Here is a 23,248-nt window from a genome sequence, read left to right as displayed (position 1 = left end):
CTTTTACCAGACGACTAGCATTAACGTCTGCCGCTGGAACCCACATCCTCTACTCTGGTCCATAACCATTCCAGTGAACGAGATACTGGAGGGATCTACGAAGAATTCGGGAGTCCACTATCCTGGCGATCTGAAATTCCAGATTACCGTCCACCATGACAGGAGCGGGAGGCAAGGAGGACGGTTCGACATATCTTTTCAACAACGACTTGTGGATCACATTATGAATTTTCAGAGACTGAGGAAGTTCAAGACGAAAGGCTACCGGGTTAATAATGGCAGTGATCTTATATGGACCAATAAACCTTGAACCCAACTTCCAAGAAGGTACTTTCAACTTAATGTTTCTTGCGGACATCCACACAGAATCACTCACTATTAGGTCCGGCTCATTCATACGTCTCTTGTCAGCCATATGTTTATACTTGTTGCTTGTTTTTTTTTTAGATTATTTAGAATTTTTTGCCAAATAGATGACAAAGAAGAGGAAAATCATTCCTCTTCAGGTGTACCAGAAGTCTCTGTACCAGAAAATGTGCCAAATTGTGGGTGGAACCAATATGCCCCAAAAAACGGCGACTTATCAGTGGACTCCTGTCTACGATTATTTATGGCAAACTCGGCTAAAGACAAAAATGAAGTTCACTCCTCCTGGTTTTCCAAGACAAAACATCTCAAATAAGTCTCCAGAGTCTGATAAGTGCATTCCATCTGTCTGTTCGACTGAGGATGAAAGCCTGAAAAGGACAATTGTACTCCCAGACGAGTACAGAACGCCTTTCAGAATTTGCAAACGGCACATCAGAAGGAATACCTTGTAATTTCACAATGTTATTGACCAACACTTATGCCAGAGTTTTAGCATTAGGTAGAACTGGCAATGCTATAAAGTGTGCCATTTTACTAAAGCACCACCACCAAAATCACAGTTTTTCCTGAAGAATTTGGTAAATCTGTGATAAAATGAGTCCAAGGTCAGGACAGGATGGGCAACGGAAGTAAGGATCCTGAAGGCTGAGTGTGTCCCCTTAGCATGTGCACAAGTACTACAAGCAGACACATAGTGCTCAACACACTTACGCAACCCCGGCCACCAGAATCTAGGGGAGATGAGATCAGCAGTAGATCTGCTCCCAGGGTGTCCTGTGAGACCCGTACAGTGATGTACCTCGAACACCTTGTGACGTAATTCAGAAGGAACAACTAACTTCCCCGGAGGACAAGAATTCGATGCATCTCCCTGGGCTTCCAACACCTCTGTCTCAAGGTCGGGATATAGGGCGGATATAGCTACCCCTTCAGACAATATCGGACCAGGATCTTCCGATCAGTAAGCACTGTAAAGGAATGAATTGCTCCTTCCAACCAATGACGCCACTCCTCAAAAGCCAACTTAATTGCCAGCAACTCTCTATTACCCATGTCATAATTCCTTTCTGCAGAATGCACATGGGCGCCATTTACTAGGTAAAGGACCCTGCGACAAGACTGCTCCTACCCCTACCTCGGATTCATCAACTTCCACAATGAATGGCTGTGACACATCTGGTTGCACCAGCATAGGAGCTCACATCCATGTTCCACCTCATGCACATGAATGTGTTTTCTTTTCGTGCCCGTTCCGTTTTTTTTTCCGGACTGTATACAGAACCATTCATTTACATAGAAACATAGAATGTGTCGGCAGATAAAAAACATTTGGCCCTTCTAGTCTGCCCAATATACTGAATACTATGAATAGCCCCTGGCCCTATCTTATATGAAGGATGGCCTTATGCCTATCCCATGCATGCTTAAACTGCTTCACTGTATTTGCAGCTACCACTTCTGCAGGAAGGCTATTCCATGCATCCACTACTCTCTCTCTCTCAGTAAATTAATACTTTCCCGGCGCCTCCCCAACGGCACTCAACAGGAGGGTGTCCCCGCCCCAGGACAGGAAATAACACGGAAGCTTGAAGCATAAGGCTGGGTTCACACGAGCGTGTCCGGATTAGTTCCGGATGCGTCCCGGTGTGTTGCGGCAAACCCGCGCGAGTAGGAATGCAATTGCAGTCAGTTTTGACTGCGATTGCGTTCCGATGTTCAGTTTTTATCGTGCGTGTGCAATGTGTTTTGCACGCGCGTGATAAAAATCCGACTGTGGTACCCAGACCCGAACTTCTTCACAGAAGTTCAGGTTTGGGTTCGGTGTTGTGTAGATGTTATTATTTTCCCTTATAACATGGTTATAAGGGAAAATAATAGCATTCTGAAAACAGAATGCATAGTAAGTGATCAGTTGAGGGTTAAAAAAAATAAAAAAAATTAACTCACCTTCTCCGTTTGTTCGCGTAAGTCCCGGTCTCTTCTTTACTTCTCAAAAGATGAACTATGGGCTAAAGGACCTTTGGTGACGTCAGATCACATGCTCCAATCACAGGGTCCATCACCGCGGTGATGGATCCTGTGATTGGAGCATGTGATCTGACGTCACCAAAGGTCCTTTAGCCCATAGTTCATCTTTTTAAAGAACTAAAGACCGGGAGAACTACGCGAACAAGAGGACAAGGTGAGTTAATTTTTTTTTATTTTTTAACCCTCAATTGATCACCTACTAAGCATTCTGTATTCAGAATGCTATTATTTTCCCTTTTATAACCATGTTATAAGGGAAAATAATACAGTGTATAGACAGTCACCTAGCAACCGTGCGTGAAAATCGCACCGCATCCGCACTTGCTTGCGGATGCATGCGATTTTCACGCAACCCCATTCACTTCTATGGGGCCTGCGTTGCGTGAAAAACGCAGAATATAGAGCATGCTGCGATTTTCACGCAACGCATAAGTGATGCGTGAAAATCATCGCTCATCTGAACAGCCCCATTGAAATGAATGGGTCCAGATTCAGTGCGGGTGCAATGCGTTCACCTACCGCATTGCACCCGCGCGGAAATCTCGCCCGTGTGAACGCAGCCTAAAAGGCCTCCTCTCCTTACCTAAGTCAGTGTTGTTTCCTGTCCCCGGGTCAGTAGTTTACGGCCACATATAAGGGTGTTTCTGTAAACGGCAGAGTCAGGGCAATAAAGATAGTCTTGTTTGGCTGTTAACCCTTGCTTTGTTAGTGGAAAAAATAGGTTAAAATGGAAAATTAGGCAAAAAAATGAAATTCTCAAATTTCATCCCCATTTGCCAATAACTCTTGTGCAACACCTTAAGGGTTAACGAAGTTTGTAAAATCAGTTTTGAATACCTTGAGGGGTGTAGTTTATAGAATGGGGTCATTTTTGGGTGGTTTCTATTATGTAAGCCTCGCAAAGTGACTTCAGAGCTGTAGTGGTCCCTAAAAATTATGTTTTTGTAAATTTCTGAAAAATTTCAAGATTTGCTTCTAAACTTCTAAGCCTTGTAACATCCCCAAAAAATAAAATATCATTCCCAAAATGATACAAACATGAAGTAGACATATGGGGAATGTAAAGTCATCACAATTTTTAGGGGTATTACTATGTATTACAGAAGTAGAGAAACTGAAACTTTGAAATTTGCAAATTTTTCCAAATGTTTGGTAAATTAGGTATTTTTTATGCAAAAAAAATTATTTTTTTGACTTCATTTTACCAGTGTCATGAAGTACAATATGTGACGAAAAAACAATCTTAGAATGGCCTGGATAAGTCAAGGCGTTTTAAAGTTATCACCACTGGTCAGATTTGCAAAAAATGGCCTGGTCCTTAAGGTGAAATAAGGCTGTGTCCCTAAGGGGTTAAGAATATGGAGACACAAAAATTTATTTTATTTTTTTTCAAAAATGCTTTATTATGTTGAACTAAAACAAACCACCAAAAAAATAGTCATATTTGGTATTGTCGTGTCCGCAACAACTTGCTCTATAAAAATACCACATGATCTATCCTGTCAGATGAACATTGTAAATACCAAAAAATAGAAACGGTGCAAAAACAGCTATTTTTTGTTACCTTGCCTCACAAAGTGTAATATTGAGCAATATCATATGTACCCTAAAATAGTTCAGTTTTCAAATTGGGGTCACTTTTTTGGAGTTTCTACTCTAGTTGTGCATCAGGGGGTCTTCAAATGTGACATAGCAACTTAAAATTATCCCATTGAAACCTGCCTTCCAAAAACTGTATAGTGTTCCTTTCCTTCTGCACCCTGCCGTGTGCCCGTACAGCAGTTTACGACCACATATGGGGTGTTTCTGTGAAATACAGAATCAGGATAATAAATATTGAGTTTTGTTTGGCTGTTAACCCTTGCTTTCTTACTGGAAAAAATTGATTAAAATGGAAAATCTGCCAAAAAAGTGAAATTCTGAAGTTTTATCTCCATTTTCCTTTAATTCTTGTGGAACTCTTAAAGGGTTAAGAAAGTTTTAAATACCTTGAGGGGTGTAGTTTTTTTTTAAATGGGGCCATTTATGTGTGGTTTCTATTATGTAAGCCTCACAAAGTGACTTCAGACCTGAGCTGGTCCTTAAAAAGTGGGTATTGGAAATCTTCTTAAAAATGTTAAGATTCTCTTCTAAGCCTTCTAACGTCCCAAAAAAATTGAATGTCATTTACAAAATTATTCAAACATGAAGTAGACATGAGAAATGTTAAGTAATAACTATTTTAGGAGGTATCACCAATGGCAGGCGGTGACAGGGGCGAGCCTCTCTAGCATGACCCACGATGCTAGAATAGTCAGGTTTCTGTAGGCAAAATCAGGAGTAGACCACAAAAGAAAAGAAAGCATAAAGGGCTTTTTTTATTTATTTTTTTTATATATTTTTTTATTTTATTTTTTTATAAATCACCAGTGGTTTTGGGCTCCAAAACTGTATCCGGAAACCTAACCGTGTGGCCGTACCCTTAGGGCTCTATGCACTCAATCGATATCGTAGTAGTAAACAGGCTGGTCAGGCAATAAAGACTTAGGGGCACATTTATTAAGAACGGTGTTTTGGACGCCGGTCTTAAAAAAGACCCTGTGCTGGCGGTGGATTCGCCAACGTTATGAAGAGGTGCCAACCTCTCCATAACTTTGGCGCATCCAGCACCAGTTCTGAGCTCTCTTACATTTAGACCATTTTCTACCTCTACAACAGCCGTAGAAAATGGCAAATAAGACGGGCCTGCCGGACCGCCCACGCCACACCCAAAATTTTAGACCTGGTGTGAGCGGGGCGAAGTCACAGATAGCAGCGCAACTAACTGTGTCGCCATGTGCACCTAAAATGCGCCTAATTTAGGCATATTTTTGTATAGTAAATGACCCCCTTAGAGTTCATGCACGGCTGCTTCCAAATGAGTAAGAAATTCTATAATCTTCTGATCTGAAATATATCCCAACTATTTTCCAGCTCGTGAGTCTTATTATTGAATATCGTGAAAGAATATCACCTATGTAGTTGATATTAGCCATTCTTCCAGTGTCATATATTTTATGTTTGGCTTTTATGGAGAAGCTTGAAAATCATTTAAACCTACAGCAACACATCAATCCTCAGAAAAAAACATAAGGCAGCAGAAATGAGGATACTGTTTATATATAAATTAATAATTTTATTGAATTACATCAAACAATAAATATCACTTGTAGTCAAAAGGGATGGGATATAGAAAAACGAGCCTCTAAAAAATGGGCTCAACAATGCAGAGAATCGCATTGGAGGAAAATCGCACCTTGAGCAGCCGCGGTTTACAAAATGATAAAGAGTCGGGTGACAATCAAGTTAATAATGGATAACAATAATAGTAATATATCACATCAAATCTCTAACATAATTATCCAAAAACATCCTTTCACCCTCCTCAGTCTAGAGCTCAAGTTGAATATCCGACTACGGCGATATCTTGTTGTATAACTGATGGACAGGGCCTATAATCATAGTAACTCCTTTACACTAGGTAATTCCGCCAGTCTAGACATCAACTAAGTCTACATATCACATACCCATATTGCTGCTGCTCGCGGTGGCAATGGATCCCCAAATGCCTCAACCTCGACACGTGTTTCGCCACGTAGGCTTCGTCAGGAGGTACATTTAACACCAAGACACACTGGGCATATATAGGCCAGAGAGGAGGGGAATCAATTGTTTAACTATCACAATCGCCTGTGTTGTGGGAGGTTCTGGCGCGGTCTCGTCCATGATGTGTGGCTGCCTCCTTCAGCGCCTTCCCGTCGCCTAAACCAAGCAACGTCATTGGAGCACGTCCGGACGGCAGCCACATAGCGCATGCGTCGGCCGCGTCACCCCCAACCATGTGATCACAAGCTAATCACCTGATCTTGACATCACTATCACATGATCAACTCAAAGGTCCTTCGGTCACTGTTCTAAATATCCTCAAATAAGTCATCTTAGGACCTTGTGCAATCCTAATATAGTGAGACCGTGTGATCACCGGCTAGTCAGCTGATCATGACATCGACGTCACGTGATCATTTCAAAGGTCCTTCAGTCCCTATTCTCAAAACCCTCAGGTGAATCATCCTTTGACCTTATACAATCTTCAATATAGTATCACCAGACATGGCCCATAGATCAAAACATCACATAACAAAAAGGAAAAATTCATAATAAAGCTAATAAAAAAATAGTGCATACAAAAGCTTATATCCCTTTGACCCTTTTCTCTTACTCCCCCTTTGTTACTCTTATCTTTCTCCTTTTCTTCTCTTTTTTATTTGAAGACCCTCATTATACAAGGGACAAAGTGCATACATGCATGGACTATAAAAACCACAATTCATCAACCTACTTTCACACCCGCGTTTGGTGCGATCCGTTCAGATAATACAACCGCATGCATCCATTCAGAACGGATCCGTTTGTATTATCTTTAACATAGCCAAGACGGAGCCGTCTTGAACACCATTGAAAGTCAATGGAGGACGGATCCGTTTTCTATTTTGCCAGATTGTGTCAGTGAAAACTGATCTGTCCCCATTGACTTACATTGTGTGTCAGGACGGATCCATTTGGCTCAGTTACGTCAGACGGACACCAAAACACTGCAAGCAACGTTTTGGTGTCCGCCTCCAAAACGGAATGGAGACTGAACTAATGCAAACTGATGCGTTCTGAGAAGATCCTTTTCCATTCAGAATGTATTAGGGCAAAACTGATCCGTTTTGGACCACTTATGAGAGCCCTTAACGGATCTCCCAAACGGAAACCAAAACGCCAGTGTGAAAGTAGCCTTAGCCGGAGACAGATGAGCCATAGCAACTGTCTTTTAAGGGAGCAGTGGAAAGGGACAGGAGACATTAATAAAACCTGTTATTATAAGGTAATTACATATCTTTTGACAATCATTGACAGACTAACTCAGGTATACATGCCTAGCTGTTATATGACAGTTACTGTACACTTGAACTTTGTTCTGAGGATTGATAGGGCTCCAGCATTTTAAGATATTTACAGGATATTCTTTTTCAGAGCTCATTTTGTATAATTTTTATTTTCTTTATTTGCAGAATGAACATAAATTTTTGCCCTCAATGTGGGAATAAAGCAAAGGATGACTACAACTTTTGCCCAAATTGTGGGTTAAAATTTCCTAGAGATGAAGCTACAGTGTCTGGGGCTGGTTTAGACAATGAACGTTCTCCTCAATCAGGTACGGACTGAAGGGTTACTTCACAGTTTCTCTACATCTATTAGTTACATTCATTTAAAGGTAATCTTTACATTTGTCCTACTCGGATTGGAAATTGCTCTGTGGTAATACAGAATGTAATCCTATAGAAATCAATCAATTAAATTGTTGATAAAGTTTAAGACAATGATTTGGTGGGGATTTTCTTTTATTAAAAATAAACTCCTACTCACAACCATTTTGGCTGTGACTTTTTTTTTTTCCATCCCTGCCATGTACACTAAGGCTAAACAAACACAAGCGAGTGCAATGTTATAATCTTGCAGCGTGTGTCAGTTAGAGGTCCCATTCTGGCCTCTTCTCTTCTGACAGAGTCCTGGAATGTATTGTATTACACTGACAGCATTATGTTAGTGTAATTCAGTAGATTTTGGCACTCTCTCGGGTTACACAGCATTATACATCAGTATGAGGCTACATGCACACGAACGTTGTTTGTTTCCATGTCCATTCCTTTTTTGTTTTGCGGATAGGATGCAGACCGATTACACCGTATGCTCTCCGCATCCGTATGTCCGTTACGTAGCCCCTCAAAAAAAAAATATAACGTGTCCTATTCTTGTTCGTTTTAGGCATTGTTAAATGGATCCGCAAAAAAAAAAAAAAACAGATGGCATACGGATGTCATCCGTTTTTTTTTGTTTTTTTTTCGGATCTGCAATTTGCGGACCACAAAACACATACAGTCGTGTGCATGTAGCCTTATGCTGTGGAATCCTGTCATATGAGCAGAAACCAGAACGGGACCTCTCACTGACAGACGCAGCCGAGTTGATTGCATTGAACTCCTCGTGTGTGTCTAGCTTTAGATCCATGCATTTTCTATTTCTTTTTACAAAGTTGTATAAGAGCAGTTTTTCTGGTGTCACTGTGCTGTACAAATGCTGTTAACGTTATTCTGCTGGTCAGTATGATTACATTGATATCAATTGTATGCAGTTTTTGTTTCATTTTGCAAACTGAAAAAGAAAGTAGTTGTGTTGCCATATTCTGCTTTTCATAACTTTTTTACTTTTCCATCCATGGAGCTGTGTGTGAGTTTTGTGGGGCTAGCTGTAGTTTTTAGTGGTACCGATTTGGAGTACATGTAATTTTCAGCACACAAAAGTTTGTGTTGTAATTTGGTGGGGACATTCCTGGGAAACCCTTGATGTATGTGGGTGAGCATGGGTATCCTGCTGAAAAATGCCAGTTGAAAGCCCCGCCATGAGAGGCATCATATGTGGCCTTAGGCTTTTCTGCACATTATGGCTGACCTATTATTGTCCCATGTATCACCACTGGAGGTGACTGTTGTATGTGATGACTCCCCAGATCGTCATACCAGCAGTTAAGGCAGGGTATCACTCCACAGCAAAGGAAGGATTGAAGCGCTCACCACGAGGGCTCCATACTCAAATTGGACTGTCATGGGATCCAAAACAGATCCTGGATTTGGTTTCCAGTCCAGCAGTTCAGGTTTCTCATTCACTTCCCTAATAATAACAGAACAATATCTGATCTTAGGGAGACCAGCTACAAAAACCACCATGGACCCTCATTTAAGAGTCTCAACACAGCAATCCAAAGTGCAACGCTCCCTGGGAAACAATAAAATGCAAAATAACCATGGAGCCCCAGTTATGGGTCTTCAACACAGTGATAGCCAGATATCCCTCAAAGGAAGGAAAACCCAGCAAATGGGTGTTCCCATTATAGAGATCACCAAATTATAGAGGCCACCATATTAAGTGACCCCTATGTCAAGATCCAGCTCTTTTACAAGCCTTAAGGATGTGACAAGAAGAGCTAAGCCAGTTATCCATCCACAGACAGCTGTTTCGGGGTGTTGCCCCTCATCAGTGTGGAGTAGGATTCTGGCTAACTGGGAGCAATGCCTTGGAGACTACTCAAACAAAAGAACAGCAGATCTTAGGGAGACCAGCTACAGAAAACACTGTGGAGCCTCAGCTATTGTTTTGTTTGAGTAGTCTCCAAGGCATTGCTCCCAGTTAGCACAGACACCTAGTTTTTCGCTCACTGGGACTTGGTTGTGTGCGACTGAGCTCAAGATCCTGTTTGTGTAAGGTCTCATGCACACGACCGCGCCGTGTTTTGAGGTCCGGCAATTTGCGGAACGGAACGGCCCGCCCATTATAGAAGTGCCTGTTCTTGTCTGCAAAACAGACAAGAATAGGACTTGCCATGGAATGGAGCAATGGATGCGTTGCCAAACAGCGGTCGTGTGCATGAGGCCTTAGGCTTATATTAGACGCACAGATCTTCAAGGAGCTTCCTTCCCGGCAGCCGCCTGCTCGCTGGCTGGAGACTACTGCTATTACATGCAGCCATCTTCTCTTCATTATGGGGAGGAGCAATCGCTAATGCCATCTCTCGCCCCTATACTGAATCACTGTTTTGCTGGCAGCAGATTGTGATTACACGGCATGATCTGCCGCTAGCAAGCGATAATTTTTCAACCTGCTGAAAGATTCCAATTTCTTGATGAATGAGTTGCTTGTTCATTACTCGTTCGGTTAATCGGCGGTAGTATTACACTGCCAGATCGCTAACAAGCCTTCATATGAACGCTTGTTAGCAATGATCTGAACGATTATCTGTACGTGTAATATAAGCTTAATTTAGCAATTTGCTTGAAATGTTTCCCATCGACAGTGCAACAATGTTGCTATTGTGTGATAGTATTGTATCACTCCAGGGAGTCTGCTCCCAGCTCACTGGTTTATCACTGACAGAAGGTTCCCGGCATGTACGTTGTCTAATCAGCCACTTATCCAGATGCTGTTGGAGACACTGACAGCTCCAGTCTCAACCGCCAAGTGTTTAGTTCAATCTGCATCATCGCGATTCGCATCACTCTTTTATTATTATTTTTTTATTATTTTATTTTATGCACTTATATAGTGCTACTATATTCCGCAGCGCTTTACAGATATTAGCATCCAACTGTCCCCAACAGGGCTCACAATCTAAGGTCCCTATCAGTATGTCTCTGGAGTGTGGGAGGAAACCGGAGTACCCGGAGGAAACCCACGCAAACACAGGGAGAACATACAAACTCCATGCAGATGCGGTCCTTGGTGGGACACGCTTCCTCCAAAGAATCACTGCTACTGGAAAGTGCTAGCAGTTATGAATGGACCTTCGCAAGCGTATTGCAGTCTGACTCTGTGTAGTTGAAAAGGATCATATATAGAAATATTACGTGCCAATTACTAGAATAAGATTGGGTTATTAAACCCTTATGACAATTAGTAAATTGTCATAAAAAAGGAAATAATACAGAGGTCCCTCAAGTTACAATATTAATTGGATCCTGGATGACCATTGTATGTTGAAACCATTGTAAGGCTACTTTCACACTAGCGTTCGGAGCGGATCCGTCTAATGTTTCATCAGACGGATCCGCTCCTATAATGCAGACGTTCGCATCCGTTCAGAACGGATGCGTCTGCATTATAACTTAGAAAATTTTCTAAGTCTGAAAGTAGCCTGAGCGGATCCGTTCAGACTTTACATTGAAAGTCAATTGGGAACGGATCCGCTTGAAGATTGAGCCATATGGTGTCATCTTCAAGCGGATCCGTCCCCATTGACTTCCATTATAAGTCTGGACGGATCCGCTCGCCTCCGCACGGCCAGGCGGACACCCGAACGCTGCAAGCAGCGTTCAGGTGTCCGCTCACTGAGCGGAGCGGAGGCTGAGCGCTGGCAGGCGGATGCATTCTCAGTGGATCCGCCTCCACTGAGAATGCATTGAGGCCAGACGGATGCGTTCGGGACCGCTCGTGAGCCCCTTCAAACTGAGCGCACGAGCGGACACCCGAACGCTAGTGTGAAAGTAGCCTAACTTGAGTAATTGGTTCCAAAGCCCAAAAATGTCATCCAAGATAAGAGAAAATGAAGATTGAAGAAAAATAAGTAGATAACTAAGATAGTTAGAACAAGTCCTTACATATAACTGGAATAGCTGCTAACAAGCAACTAATACACCTATTTTACCAGAGATTGGTTGGATCTGAGTCTGAGGCATTGTATGTTGAGTTTAGTTTCAACTTGCGATGGCTCAGAAAAGACTATTGTATGTTGAAAATATTGTATCCTGAGGCCATTGTATCTTGAGGGACCACTGTATATAATATTGTTGTTTCTAAAACAATTATATCAACAATATGTTATATTAAAGGGCCAATTCTAGCGAGAGGCATTTTTATTTTATTTCAGCAAGAGGAGGCATTATTAGTGGTACCATACACAGTTAGTGAGACCGTGACCATATGAAACCTATGGGAGGGGGGAGTTTGTTTTATATATACACTGCAACATCCTCCAGAATGACTGACTGGTTTGGCATTGGGTCAGTAATGGTGTGGGGTGGCATTTCTTTGGAGGGCCGCACAGCCCTCCATGTGCTCGCCAGAGGTAGCCTGACTGCCATTAGGTACCGAGATGAGATCCTCAGACCCCTTGTGAGACCATATGCTGGTGCGGTTGGCCCTGGGTTCCTCCTAATGCAAGACAATGCTAGACCTCATGTGGCTGGAGTGTCTCAGCAGTTCCTGCAAGGCGAAGGCATTGATGCTATGGACTGGCCCGCCCGTTCCCCAGACCTGAATCCAATTGAGCACATCTGGGACATCATGTCTCACTCTATCCACCAACGTCACGTTGCACCACAGACTGTCCAGGAGTTGGCAGATGCTTTAGTCCAGGTCTGGGAGGAGATCCCTCAGGAGACCGTCCGCCACCTCATCAGGAGCATGCACAGGCATTGTAGGGAGGTCATACAGGCACGTGGAGGCCACACACACTACTGAGCCTCATTTTGACTTGTTTTAAGGACATTACATCAAAGTTGGATCAGCCTGTAGTGTGTTTTTCCTCTTTAATTTTGAGTGTGACTCCAAATCCAGACCTCCATGGGTGGAAAAATTTGATTTCCATTTTTTTATTTTTGTGTGATTTTGTTGTCAGCACATTCAACTATGTAAAGAACAAAGTATTTCAGAAGAATATTTAATTAACTCAGATCTAGGATGTGTTATTTTTGTGTTCCCTTTATTTTTTTGAGCAGTGTGTGTGTGTGTGTGTGTGTGTGTGTGTGTGTGTGTGTGTGTATGTGTATATATATATATATATATATATATATATATATATTTATTTATTACTGTTTATTTGGTTCGTTGTCAAATTTACACAGATGAGCCATAATTTTATAAACAATCATCTTGGCGATCTCATAAATTAGACTTGAAACTATTTAGAATATGATTACCGTATATTAGGGGTGGGCGATATGGCCTAAAATCTATATTGCGATATAATTTTAAGCATGTGCGATATGCGATATATATCGCGATATATTGTTTTCTATATTTGGGGGGGCGTGTTTAAACTTTTTTTTACTTTTTATTTAATAACTATTAGTCTCCTTAAGGGCTAGAACGTAGAACCCTTGTCATATTCACCCTAATAGAGCTCTATTAGGGTGAATAGGACTTTACACTCTCCCTGCTGCCCTGTGCTTTGTGCACACAACAGCAGGGAGCTGATCCCCCTCCCCTAAACGGTGCCATCCACAGATCCCCCCCCTCCCCTAAACGGTGCCATCCACAGATCCCCCCCCTCCCCTAAACGGTGCCATCCAAAACCCCCCCCCCTCCCCTAAACGGTGCCATCCACAGATCCCCCCCCCTCCCCTAAACGGTGTCATCCACAGATCCCCCCCCTCCCCTAAACGGTGCCATCCACAGATCCCACCCTAAACGGTGCCATCCACAGATCCCCCCCCCCTCCCCTAAACTGTGCCATCTACAGATCCCCCCCCCCCTAAACGGTGCCATCCACAGATCCCCCCCCCCCTAAACGGTGCCATCCACAGACACCCCCTCCCCTAAACGGTGCCATCCACAGACCCCCCCCCCCCCCCCGACGCTCACAGGAATACATTTAAAAACTAATCAGTAACTTTAACTTTATTCATTGGTGATCTCTTTACTGTGTATACCTTACTAGGTCTTAGCTCCGATAACAGCAGGCAGTGCGGGGGGCGGCGCTCACTCGCTGACGTCACGCGCCTGCGCCGCCTAGTGGGAGGAGCAGGCGCGTGACGTCAGTGAGTGAGCGCCGCCCGCCCGCACTGCCTGCTGTTACCGGAGTTAAGACCTAGTAAGGTATACACAGTAAAGAGATCACCAATTAATAAAGTTAAAGTTACTGATTAGTTTTTAAATGTTCTACTGTCAGCGGCGTGGCCCTGTATATTGTTCCCTGTCACCATGGGAACGCCTGGGGGTTAGAATATACCATCGGATTTGAGTTTTCACGCGCTCACGGAGATCGTGAAAACTCAATGATTTACTGTCAGTCCCTCACCTCCTCCTCTTTTGTCATTGGTGGTCAGCGGCAGCCGCACACAGTGGGGAGGGAGGGACTCTCTCCTTCTCCACTGTGCCCAGTGTGCCGGCTCAGGAGAAGATGGTGCGCGCAGAGAGCGCGATCATATCGCGGTCCGGCGATATAGGCGATATGCTCAAAATCCATATCGTGGCACAAATTTATATCGCATATCGCCTATATCGCCCACCCCTACCGTATATACTCGAGTATAAGACGAGTTTTTTGGCACCTATTTTTGTGCTCAAAAAGCCCCCTCGTCTTATACTCGAGTCTAGGTCTGTATTTTGGCAACTTACATTGCCATAATAAAGGCCAACAGTGGCGTAGCTATAGGGGTCGCAGCGGTCGCAATTGCGACCAGACCCCTAAGTCAGGGGGGCCCACGGGGCCCCCCAGGAGATAATGAGTAAAGCCCTGGATTATTTATTTGGATATCTTACTTTGTCTTAGCTCCGGTAATAGCAGGCAGTGCGGGGGGCGGCGCTCACTCACTGACGTCACGCGCCTGCGCCGCCTAGTGGGAGGAGCAGGCGCGTGACTTCAGTGAGTGAGCGCCGCCCCCCGCACTGCCTGCTATTACCGGAGCTAAGACAAAGTAAGATATCCAAATAATCTGAGTAAAGAGCTCAGCAATGAGCAATGATTAAAGTTAAAGTAGTTACTGATTAGTTTATAAATATACTGCTGTGAGCGTCGGGGAGGGGGATCTGTGGATGGCACTGTAGGGGGATACACACACACTCTGCATTAAATACAGGGAGCTATCCACAGATCTCCCCCTAAACAGTGCCATCCACAGATCCCCCCTCCCCTAAACAGTGCCATCCACAGATCCCCCCCTCCCCTAAACAGTGCCATCATGGCACTGTTTAGGGGAGGGGGGATCTGTGGATGGCACTGTTTAGGGGGGGATCTGTGGATGGCACTGTTTAGGGGGGAGATCTGTGGATAGCTCCCTGTATTTAATGCAGAGTGTGTGTGTATATAATGCACACTCTCTGCATTAAATACAGGGAGTCAGTCAGACTCCCATCAATCTGAGTCACCCTTTTGCAGATGTGTGTATATAATGTAGAGTGTGTGCATTATATACACATAAACTCTGCATTATAGCTGCATTTCCCACCCTAGTCTTATTCTCGAGTCAATAATTTTTCCCATTTTTTTGGGGGTAAAATTAGGGGCCTCGGCTTATATTCGGGTCGGCCTATACTCGAGTATATAGTTATGCAGATTCATGTCATTTAACTATATTGTTACTGTTATGCTCCTAAAATTCTACATTTTTACTTTGATTATTTTGTTAGTATTTTGTAATCCACCTTTGGCTTTCAACACTGCCTGATTCCTTCTGGGTGTACTCTTTTATCAAATTCAAACATGTCCCAACCGAAATCTGTTCCCAGGTGTCTTCTACACATTCCCAATGTTGGTGCATACTGGTCGAATCACTTTGGTATGAATACAGCTTTTTCTTCAACTCTACCTACAAGTGTTCGATTGGGTTGATGGTAATGATTGTAGTCTCACGTTTGAAATTGTAGTGGTGCCATGGACGTTCCCGCAACAGGTGGCAGGAGATCGGTGAGACTGGCAACACGTGGTTTGATTTGACATGTTTTCCGTTTGGATTAAATGACGTCTGTGTTGTTTCTGGTACTTGCCACACCTTCTTTCCCCAGGTGTGGATATTATGGTCATTTAACCTTCTCTACTTATTATTGTTTCTCCCACTATGCTATGCGGTTTATAGCTTCTGTTGGAGTTGTGGATAGCTGGTGTGTGGATCTCAGCTGAGTTCCTGGTGCTGCCATAGCCACTTGAAGTTAAGCGTTTTCTTTCCCTTTTGTATTTTGTTTGGGTCATTTGTATTAAGGCCTGAGGGAGACTCCTGTTCTTCCTTCCTTTTGGAGAAACAGGTTGTCTTAGTCCTGACATTAGTACCAGGGTCCTATAGGGTGAGTTAGGACACTGGGTACTGTGGTGTATGAACTCGCCTACCTCTGGGGTCTGTTCATACTGATAGTTAGTCAGGACTTTGATTAGGTTTTACTAGGAGGTGTCCATCTCCTTTCCCTAGTTTCCAGGCCTTATTCCCTCACCCCTTTCCCTTCGATGTTCAGTGTGGTGTTTCCCTCCCACACCCGAATGTGACAAGTGGATGGTGAGATACGGTGCCTGAAAATCAAAAGTTCAAAACATTGTTACCCTTTTGCTCGTCAGTATATATTTTTTGGAGTTTCAGGTCCCATACAATTGTGGTGACTATATAAAGTTTAATCATATACAATAATCCATATGTTAGGTGTCAGATAAATGCCGAAAAAGAGAAGCCTTCATTTAAACCCTCCGTGCTCAAACTTTTGAGCCTATGTAATTCATTTGGCTTCTCTCAGAAGCTTACTGTCTAAATTGCCCCCTCTTGGGCCCAAAGTACAGCGTGAAACTCCCCAACATTTCAGTATGTCAGTATTACCATAATGTACATATGAGATGTCTGGATACAGGGGTATCTTTTCCAGTGTCAACTTCACTCTGGTGGCCTGAAATTCTCCTCTGAAATTCTTGAACTGTTTTGCCCATGTACAGTTTGGGATATGTACATGATCTCTTAAATTTAGACCTCCGTGGAACGTAATTGTAGGATATTTTTGAAATACTTGTGCCAGTTCAGGATTGGAGGTAAGAATTGGCCAATGTTTTTTTTTTTTTTTTTTTTAGGAGATAATTTATCTCCATATAGTGGCTATCGAAAGTACCCACCACATCTCATGATCCTTTGATTTTCTGTTGCTGTTTTATCAATCAGTAAAGATTCTCTTCCCATATCCTTGGCTCTGCCATATGGACTCATTGGAGGCCTTCTAGGGTTTCCACGAACTCTAAACCTTTGAAAGAGATTGTTACATTCCCTTTCAAAAGGTTTTGTAGTGATACAGTTTTTTTCTGACATGCACATGCTGACAAGTGTTTTTTTTTAAATCACATATAGACATGAAATGCAAGGAATACAAAGGTGGTATCAAGTTGACATATACAATTCATGCAAATAGAATGCACACATCATCTCACAGGAGTGTTTCCTCTAGACATACCATTTCTATACATGTATGTATAAAAGATGACCTGTGAAGCATTAACCACCCGATATACAAATAATGTAAAAAACAACATAAAACTTTATGGTGTCAGAGTGCAATTAAATTTGAGCAGATTACTCCAAAGTCCAAAAGGTAATAAAGATATGATCAGCATAATGTTCCAGTTAGTCCCTAAAGCTTCCCGAGGTCTGGCAATAAGCACAAAGTAGGCAATAAAAAATAAATAAATGAGGTAAGGCAGGCAAATAACATTTAGACCCTCCCCTGCATCAAATCCAACCATGGCTACCAAGCTTGGACATATCGAGCACAATTTTTACTTTCCCAACCCACCAACTCCTCAAGGATGAATACTTAGCGGGCTTTAGTTATCCGGAAAACTCCATTGTATGGGAAGGTTTATTTCCAAAGTAGAGGTATCGAGAGTTTGGCAGTAGGCAGAATATAAGAGCGTAAGTTACTAGGAGAGGATCTAAAGCCAGGTTGTGGGAGCCAGAGAAGCACCCATTCGGGTGTGAGATGTATTTGAGTGGAACATATCTGGTTAATTGTAGATTCTCTTACTGACCAGAAATTATGAAAAAGTGGACAATGCCACCAAATGGGAGACATTGTCCCAGGCTCTGATTCACATCTCGCATCTAGAACCTTTTTTTTTTTTTTTAGGAATTCTTTTGTATTTTTACACACATTGAGAAATGCCATGAGACAGACAGACAGAATATCGATAACCTGTGAGCTTGCTAACTTTGACTCCCATTCCAAAAGGTAAGCAGGTTTAGAGGGAGCACAAGCAATTCTGAATAAACTTTAGACAACAGTGTAGGAGGAGAAGTTGATAATAAGGTTAGGCTTTCAGCCAAGTGGGGTCTGGGTAGGGGGCAGTTTTTTTTTACTGCGAAAAAGACAACAGAAACTATCGAAATCAAACTTCTCCAAGAATGTGGGTTGTTTACCGCCTACTTCCAAGCATAAGGAGGAGAGATCACATCCACTCACAGGCCCCACCAACCGCCAAACCTTTATAGTGGAGAACGGAGTCCAGAACTATGGGGTAACTTTGGTGTTCTTATTTAAAGAACCTGTTATACAACTGATTGGAGCCACTAAGGTAAAAAAAAAAAATACCTACAAGAGAACAGTGAAGGATCATTAAAGCAAATTTTAAGAAGACCTCTAGTGAGAGGGCTGGATATTCCCCTTAGACTCAGTAAAGGGGGTTTAATCCGAAATAAATGGGAGTGGGAATAGCCCAACACCGCTCTCTCCATGTCAATGTGTGGGGTAGATATTGAGGGGTTGGTCAGTTGAGACCACCTAGACAGATGCACCACTTTATAGTAAAGAGAAACATCAGTCAAATACACCCCACCCTGAGGTCGTTTTTGTGGTGACATAGCATATGGTAAGCAAGGCCTTTTATCACACTATAGAAATGGGGTAAACTGATTATGTATATGCTTAAAGAAACTAGGTGGAATATCATGAGGCAAAATCTGTAAAGTATACAAAAATTGGGGGATAACAAATTAGTCCGGAAACTTTTCCTACCCAACCATAAAATACATGGGTAGGTGATGGAGCCAATGTATGATTTAACCCTAGCAAGGAGTGGGGGATAGTTACATTTATAGAGATCTAATGGATAAGCTGTAAGCGTCACACCCAAATACGGAATAGATGAAGCAGGCCAGTTAAACGGTGTAGACTTTTTCAAAAGTTGGATAATGGCTAGAGGAGCCATCACATTCAAGGCTTTGGATTTTTCCAAGTTGATGTTGGAATTAGAAATCTTACAAAAATGGTCAAAAATCTGAAGAATAGCTGGGAAGGCAGAGTGATGATTTGTAATAAAGATCAGCAGATCATCTGCAAATGCTGCAGATTTATGGGAGTATTTGCCACAAATCTCAGGTGATTGCCTAATACATAATAGTAGGGTTAGAAAAGGCTCCATTGACTTGAATCCTAGCTGTGGGGCCTGAAAAGGTAGCATCTATAAATATAGGGGGGTGGGAATTAAATAATGTTAAGGCAGCTTTCATAAAGTCCCATTGGACTTCATCAAATGCCTTTTTGGCATCAATGCTAAAGAACTCCAGCAGGATTCCTTGAGATTTAACATCTGAAGCGGCATGCACAGCTCTATATACATTGTTTAGAAGGGGATAAGTTAGGAATATAGTTGTGGCGGAAATGTCTCTCTTGTAAGAGCAAAATGCCTGGGGGTGGTGTCTCCTTAGCAACCGAAATACCTTTTTTTTTTTTTTTTCTGGTTTGTTAAGGCCTCATGCATTAAAGGAGGTAATTCTATTCTTAACAATTATAAATGAAAAGGAAAGCTTCAATAACACATCTAAGGATCTCTGGCACCAGAAAAAGAATATCACAAGCAACTATGAACAAAAACCATAATACTGATAAGAGTTGCGTTGCCCAGGCACCCTCTAGAGCTTAGTGGGAAGAACGGCATAGACAATTCCCCCCACACACATATTGGACAGCATCCGTCTGAGATTCCACAAAGCATACAAAGTAGGGGGTTAGGTTGAGGCCATGTATTAATAAGCTCTGACCCACCTCCCTCAAAAGGCTCCATCATAATATGACAAACTAACTAGGAGGTAAAATTATGCTGACAAGCAGAGGCTCACTATATTCACCGTATTTACAACCCTCAGCCAACATAAGCAACAGGTTTAAATGAAACAGTTAACTTACCCATGTAGTGGCTGTCAGGGGTAAAAAGGCAGTATAACCCAGTAGTTCAAGATCCGGTAGAAGATTTCCTATTCTTCCCACATGGGACTTGCCATGGCTGATGTGATGGTAACGGTGGAAAGGCAGAAAAAGATCCATTGGAAGCCAAGAAGACAGAGATAAGGGATCCATATTTAGGCTCTCCCATATCTTGGGAAGATCAGAAATCAAGTGAACAACAAGTTGACGGCCAACTTTTACAATGGCAAGGCCGAAAGGGAAAAGCCATCTCATCTGCAGCTTCTGTGACAGTAGCACCTGATGAAGCTCATTTAAGTTATCAAACATCTTTGTTTGGATCACTTTGCTGTGATGTGTGATGGCGGCTTGCAAATCATCCAGGGCTGACACTCTATTGCCGATGACCTTGATATTGGTATTAATGTTGGCCACGTGTGTGACCACGTCCTGAGGAAGTCTATTCCACAGATTCATAGTTCTTAAAGTAAAGAAGCTTTGACGGTTTTGGAGACTGAACTTTTTCTTCTCCAGTCGGAGGCAGTGCCCCCTTGTCTTTTGAGGGCATTTTACTTGGAACAGTTTTTCACCGTATTTTTCAGTTCACCTGAAGGAATTAAAAAAGTCCTTTGTGGATTACTTTCAGGAACTTTATAAGTCTAGGGTACAATATACAAAACAAATCTGGATCAATATTTAGATCAGATTGGCCTGAGAGAGATATGTAGGGCCCAAAAGGAATATCTGAAAAAAGAAATATCTATTTTAGAAATAGAAGAGGTTTTGGGTACGGTGAAACCTGTAAAAACACCAGGGTGTGATGGACTCCCTTTTGAAATATATAAGACCTTTGCGCAGGTGTTAATACCAGAATTAAGAGCGACACTGTGTGAGGCCCAAAAAATAGGTGGTTTACCAGACTCAATGAAAGAAGCAATTATTACATTGATTCCAAAAAAGGGTAAAGAACAACTAGACCCTGGTTCATATAGACCAATATCCCTGTTAAATACGGACGTTAAAATTCTGGCAAAGGTGTTGGCAGGTAGGCTTTCTAAGGTGATTAAATGTATAGTTCATAAAGATCAGACAGGTTTTATACCCGGAAGAACGATATACTCAAATATAAGAAGGCTGTACCTTAATATTGAAGCCAATAAAATAGAAACTGAGAAAGCTATACTCTCATTGGGTGCTCAAAAGGCATTTGATTGTATCGAGTGGGAGTATTTATGGGCAGTTTTGAAAAGGGTTGGTATAGGGGAGGAATTTATAAGATGGATTCAACTTATATGCTCCAATCCGAGGTCTAGGGTGATGGTGGATGGGAGCTTGTCCCTGCCTTTTTCCCTCTATAGGGGCACCAGGCAGGGATGCCCTCTCTCCCCATTACTATTTGCTATCGCATTAGAACTCTTGGCAAGTATGATAAGAAATGATAGGGAGTTTAAAGGTTTTCAATATGGGGAAGGAAAAGAAAAAATATCTATGTATGCCGATGATATTTTATTATTTATGCACAACACTGGGGATGAGTTCAATAGAGTAATAGATATAATAGATACATTTTTTTTTCTGGTTTAAACATTAATTGGGGGAAATCCCATATGATGTTATTAGAGAACGGGCAATCACAGAATGGCTCAAGGGTGCATGTGCTTGAGAAACACGAGAGTTTTAAATACTTAGGTATACAAATTTCTAGAAATATAGAAGAATATGAAAAGTTAAATGTACTCCCCTAATAAAAGATCTTAGAACTAAAACACATATTTGGAAAAGATTACCGTTGTCAATTCAGGGTCGGGTGAATTTAATAAAAATGATTTTTCTCCCAAAATACTGTATGTTTTACAGAATGCCCCCAATCAGGTTGCCGAAGACAATTTTTAGGTTATTAGATAGTTTAATGGGGAATTTTATTTGGAAAGGTGCCAGCCCTAGGTTAAAGAGGGAAGGGCTTCAGCTCCCAGTAAGAGAGGGTGTATTAGCAGTCCCTAATTATATTGTGTTATTAAATAATAAAAAAAACAGTCAGATAAAGGGAAGTTTAAATGGTTTAGTGGGTAGGGAAGAATTATTGAAAATGGGTTGGAGAGGGGAAACAAATCACTTAGAGGTTTTGGAGTCAGGAACACTGGGGAAAAATACCACAGAAAATCGTATATTGAATTTAATGGAATATATATGGGTGGAAGTTAACCTTTGAATATCTAATATTTTTTTTATTTGCATTATGCTCCTATTTGGAAAAATATCAATTTAAAGGAATTGCAAAAGATTAGGTCCTATATAGACTGGGATAAAAAGGGGATGAAATATCTAGGTCAAGTATTTGAGGAAGATAAACTGAAGGATTTTGGCACCTTGATAAGGGAGTTTGGGATCCCCCAAAAGGATATCTATAAATATTTTCAGCTTAAAAATGCTATGAGGACATCGGTGAACTTAGATGAATATAGAAGGGAACAATCAGATAGAATACATAAATTTACTAATGGAGGAGAAAAAAGAGGAACAACGGCAAAAAGATATGGGATTTTGATGGAAGGGAAAAAAAACGGATTACAATACTTGCTAGAGGAAAATGGGAAAAAGAGCTTCCGTCTTTTACGGAAGAAAAATGGAATGATGCTCTTAGAAGTTATACTATGGTGTCGGAAAGGGGTTCACATAAGATCTCTGTTTTTTATTGTTCATAGACTACACCGATCTCTTTGGGTGTTAAAGAGAATGGGTGTGAGAACTTCGGATAAGTACCCAAAATGTAGGGGAGAGAAGGCGGATCTTATACATTGTTTTTGGAGATGCCCTAAACTTTTTAGGTATTGGAAAGAAGTTGCAGAGATTGTATTAGTATTTCTGGGTGTTCAAGTTTTTGAAGACCCAGTAGTTTGTATATTAGGGGCTATAGAACATCGTAAACTAAATAAAGAGATACGATTGGTTTTAGGTAAAATATTATTTCAAGCCAGACTTCTCATACTCCAGAAATGGGTAAATCGAGATCCTCCTACAGTGGGACAGTGGCAAGAATCAGTCGCTAATTTGATTAAATTGGAACGGGTCTCTCAGAGATATAGTGAGAGAGAGCAGAAAAAATTGATAAAATATGGAAAAAATGGTTGAACTAGGGCCAACTGTGTGTGGCTTTTTTAAAAAAAAATTTATTCTCTCTCTTTCTCCAAAGGGTGGGTATTTGGGGTAAAATGTTATTATATTACTGATTTATGTAATATGGATTTTTGGCATTTTTGATTTTCTATATGTTTCTTTTATAACTGAAATAAAAGAATTTATAAAAAAATATATATATATATATATATATATATATATATATATATATATACAGTGAGGAACAGAAGTATTTGAACAC

The 23,248-nt window shown here is 41.7% G+C and overlaps 1 protein-coding gene across 3 annotated transcripts in view; it reads left to right on the top strand.

Moving 5' to 3' along the window:
• VRK3 (VRK serine/threonine kinase 3) overlaps nt 1-23,248 on the top strand; it is a 244,157-nt gene that overhangs the window by 13,371 nt on the left and 207,538 nt on the right. For all 3 annotated transcript variants that reach the window (XR_005774582.1, XM_040410144.1, XM_040410143.1), the window contains exon 2: nt 7,473-7,615. Coding sequence is in view for 2 of the 3 variants with exons in the window: in XM_040410144.1 (XP_040266078.1) it covers nt 7,474-7,615 (142 nt within the window). In the remaining variant the exon portion in view is untranslated. The remainder of the gene's footprint in view (nt 1-7,472; nt 7,616-23,248) is intronic.

Source organism: Bufo bufo, chromosome 10 (assembly GCF_905171765.1).
Source record: "Bufo bufo chromosome 10, aBufBuf1.1, whole genome shotgun sequence".
Classification (NCBI taxonomy): domain Eukaryota; kingdom Metazoa; phylum Chordata; class Amphibia; order Anura; family Bufonidae; genus Bufo; species Bufo bufo.
The sequence above is the reverse complement of the archived record's forward strand: the minus strand, read 5'-3'. Positions and strand labels throughout refer to the sequence as shown.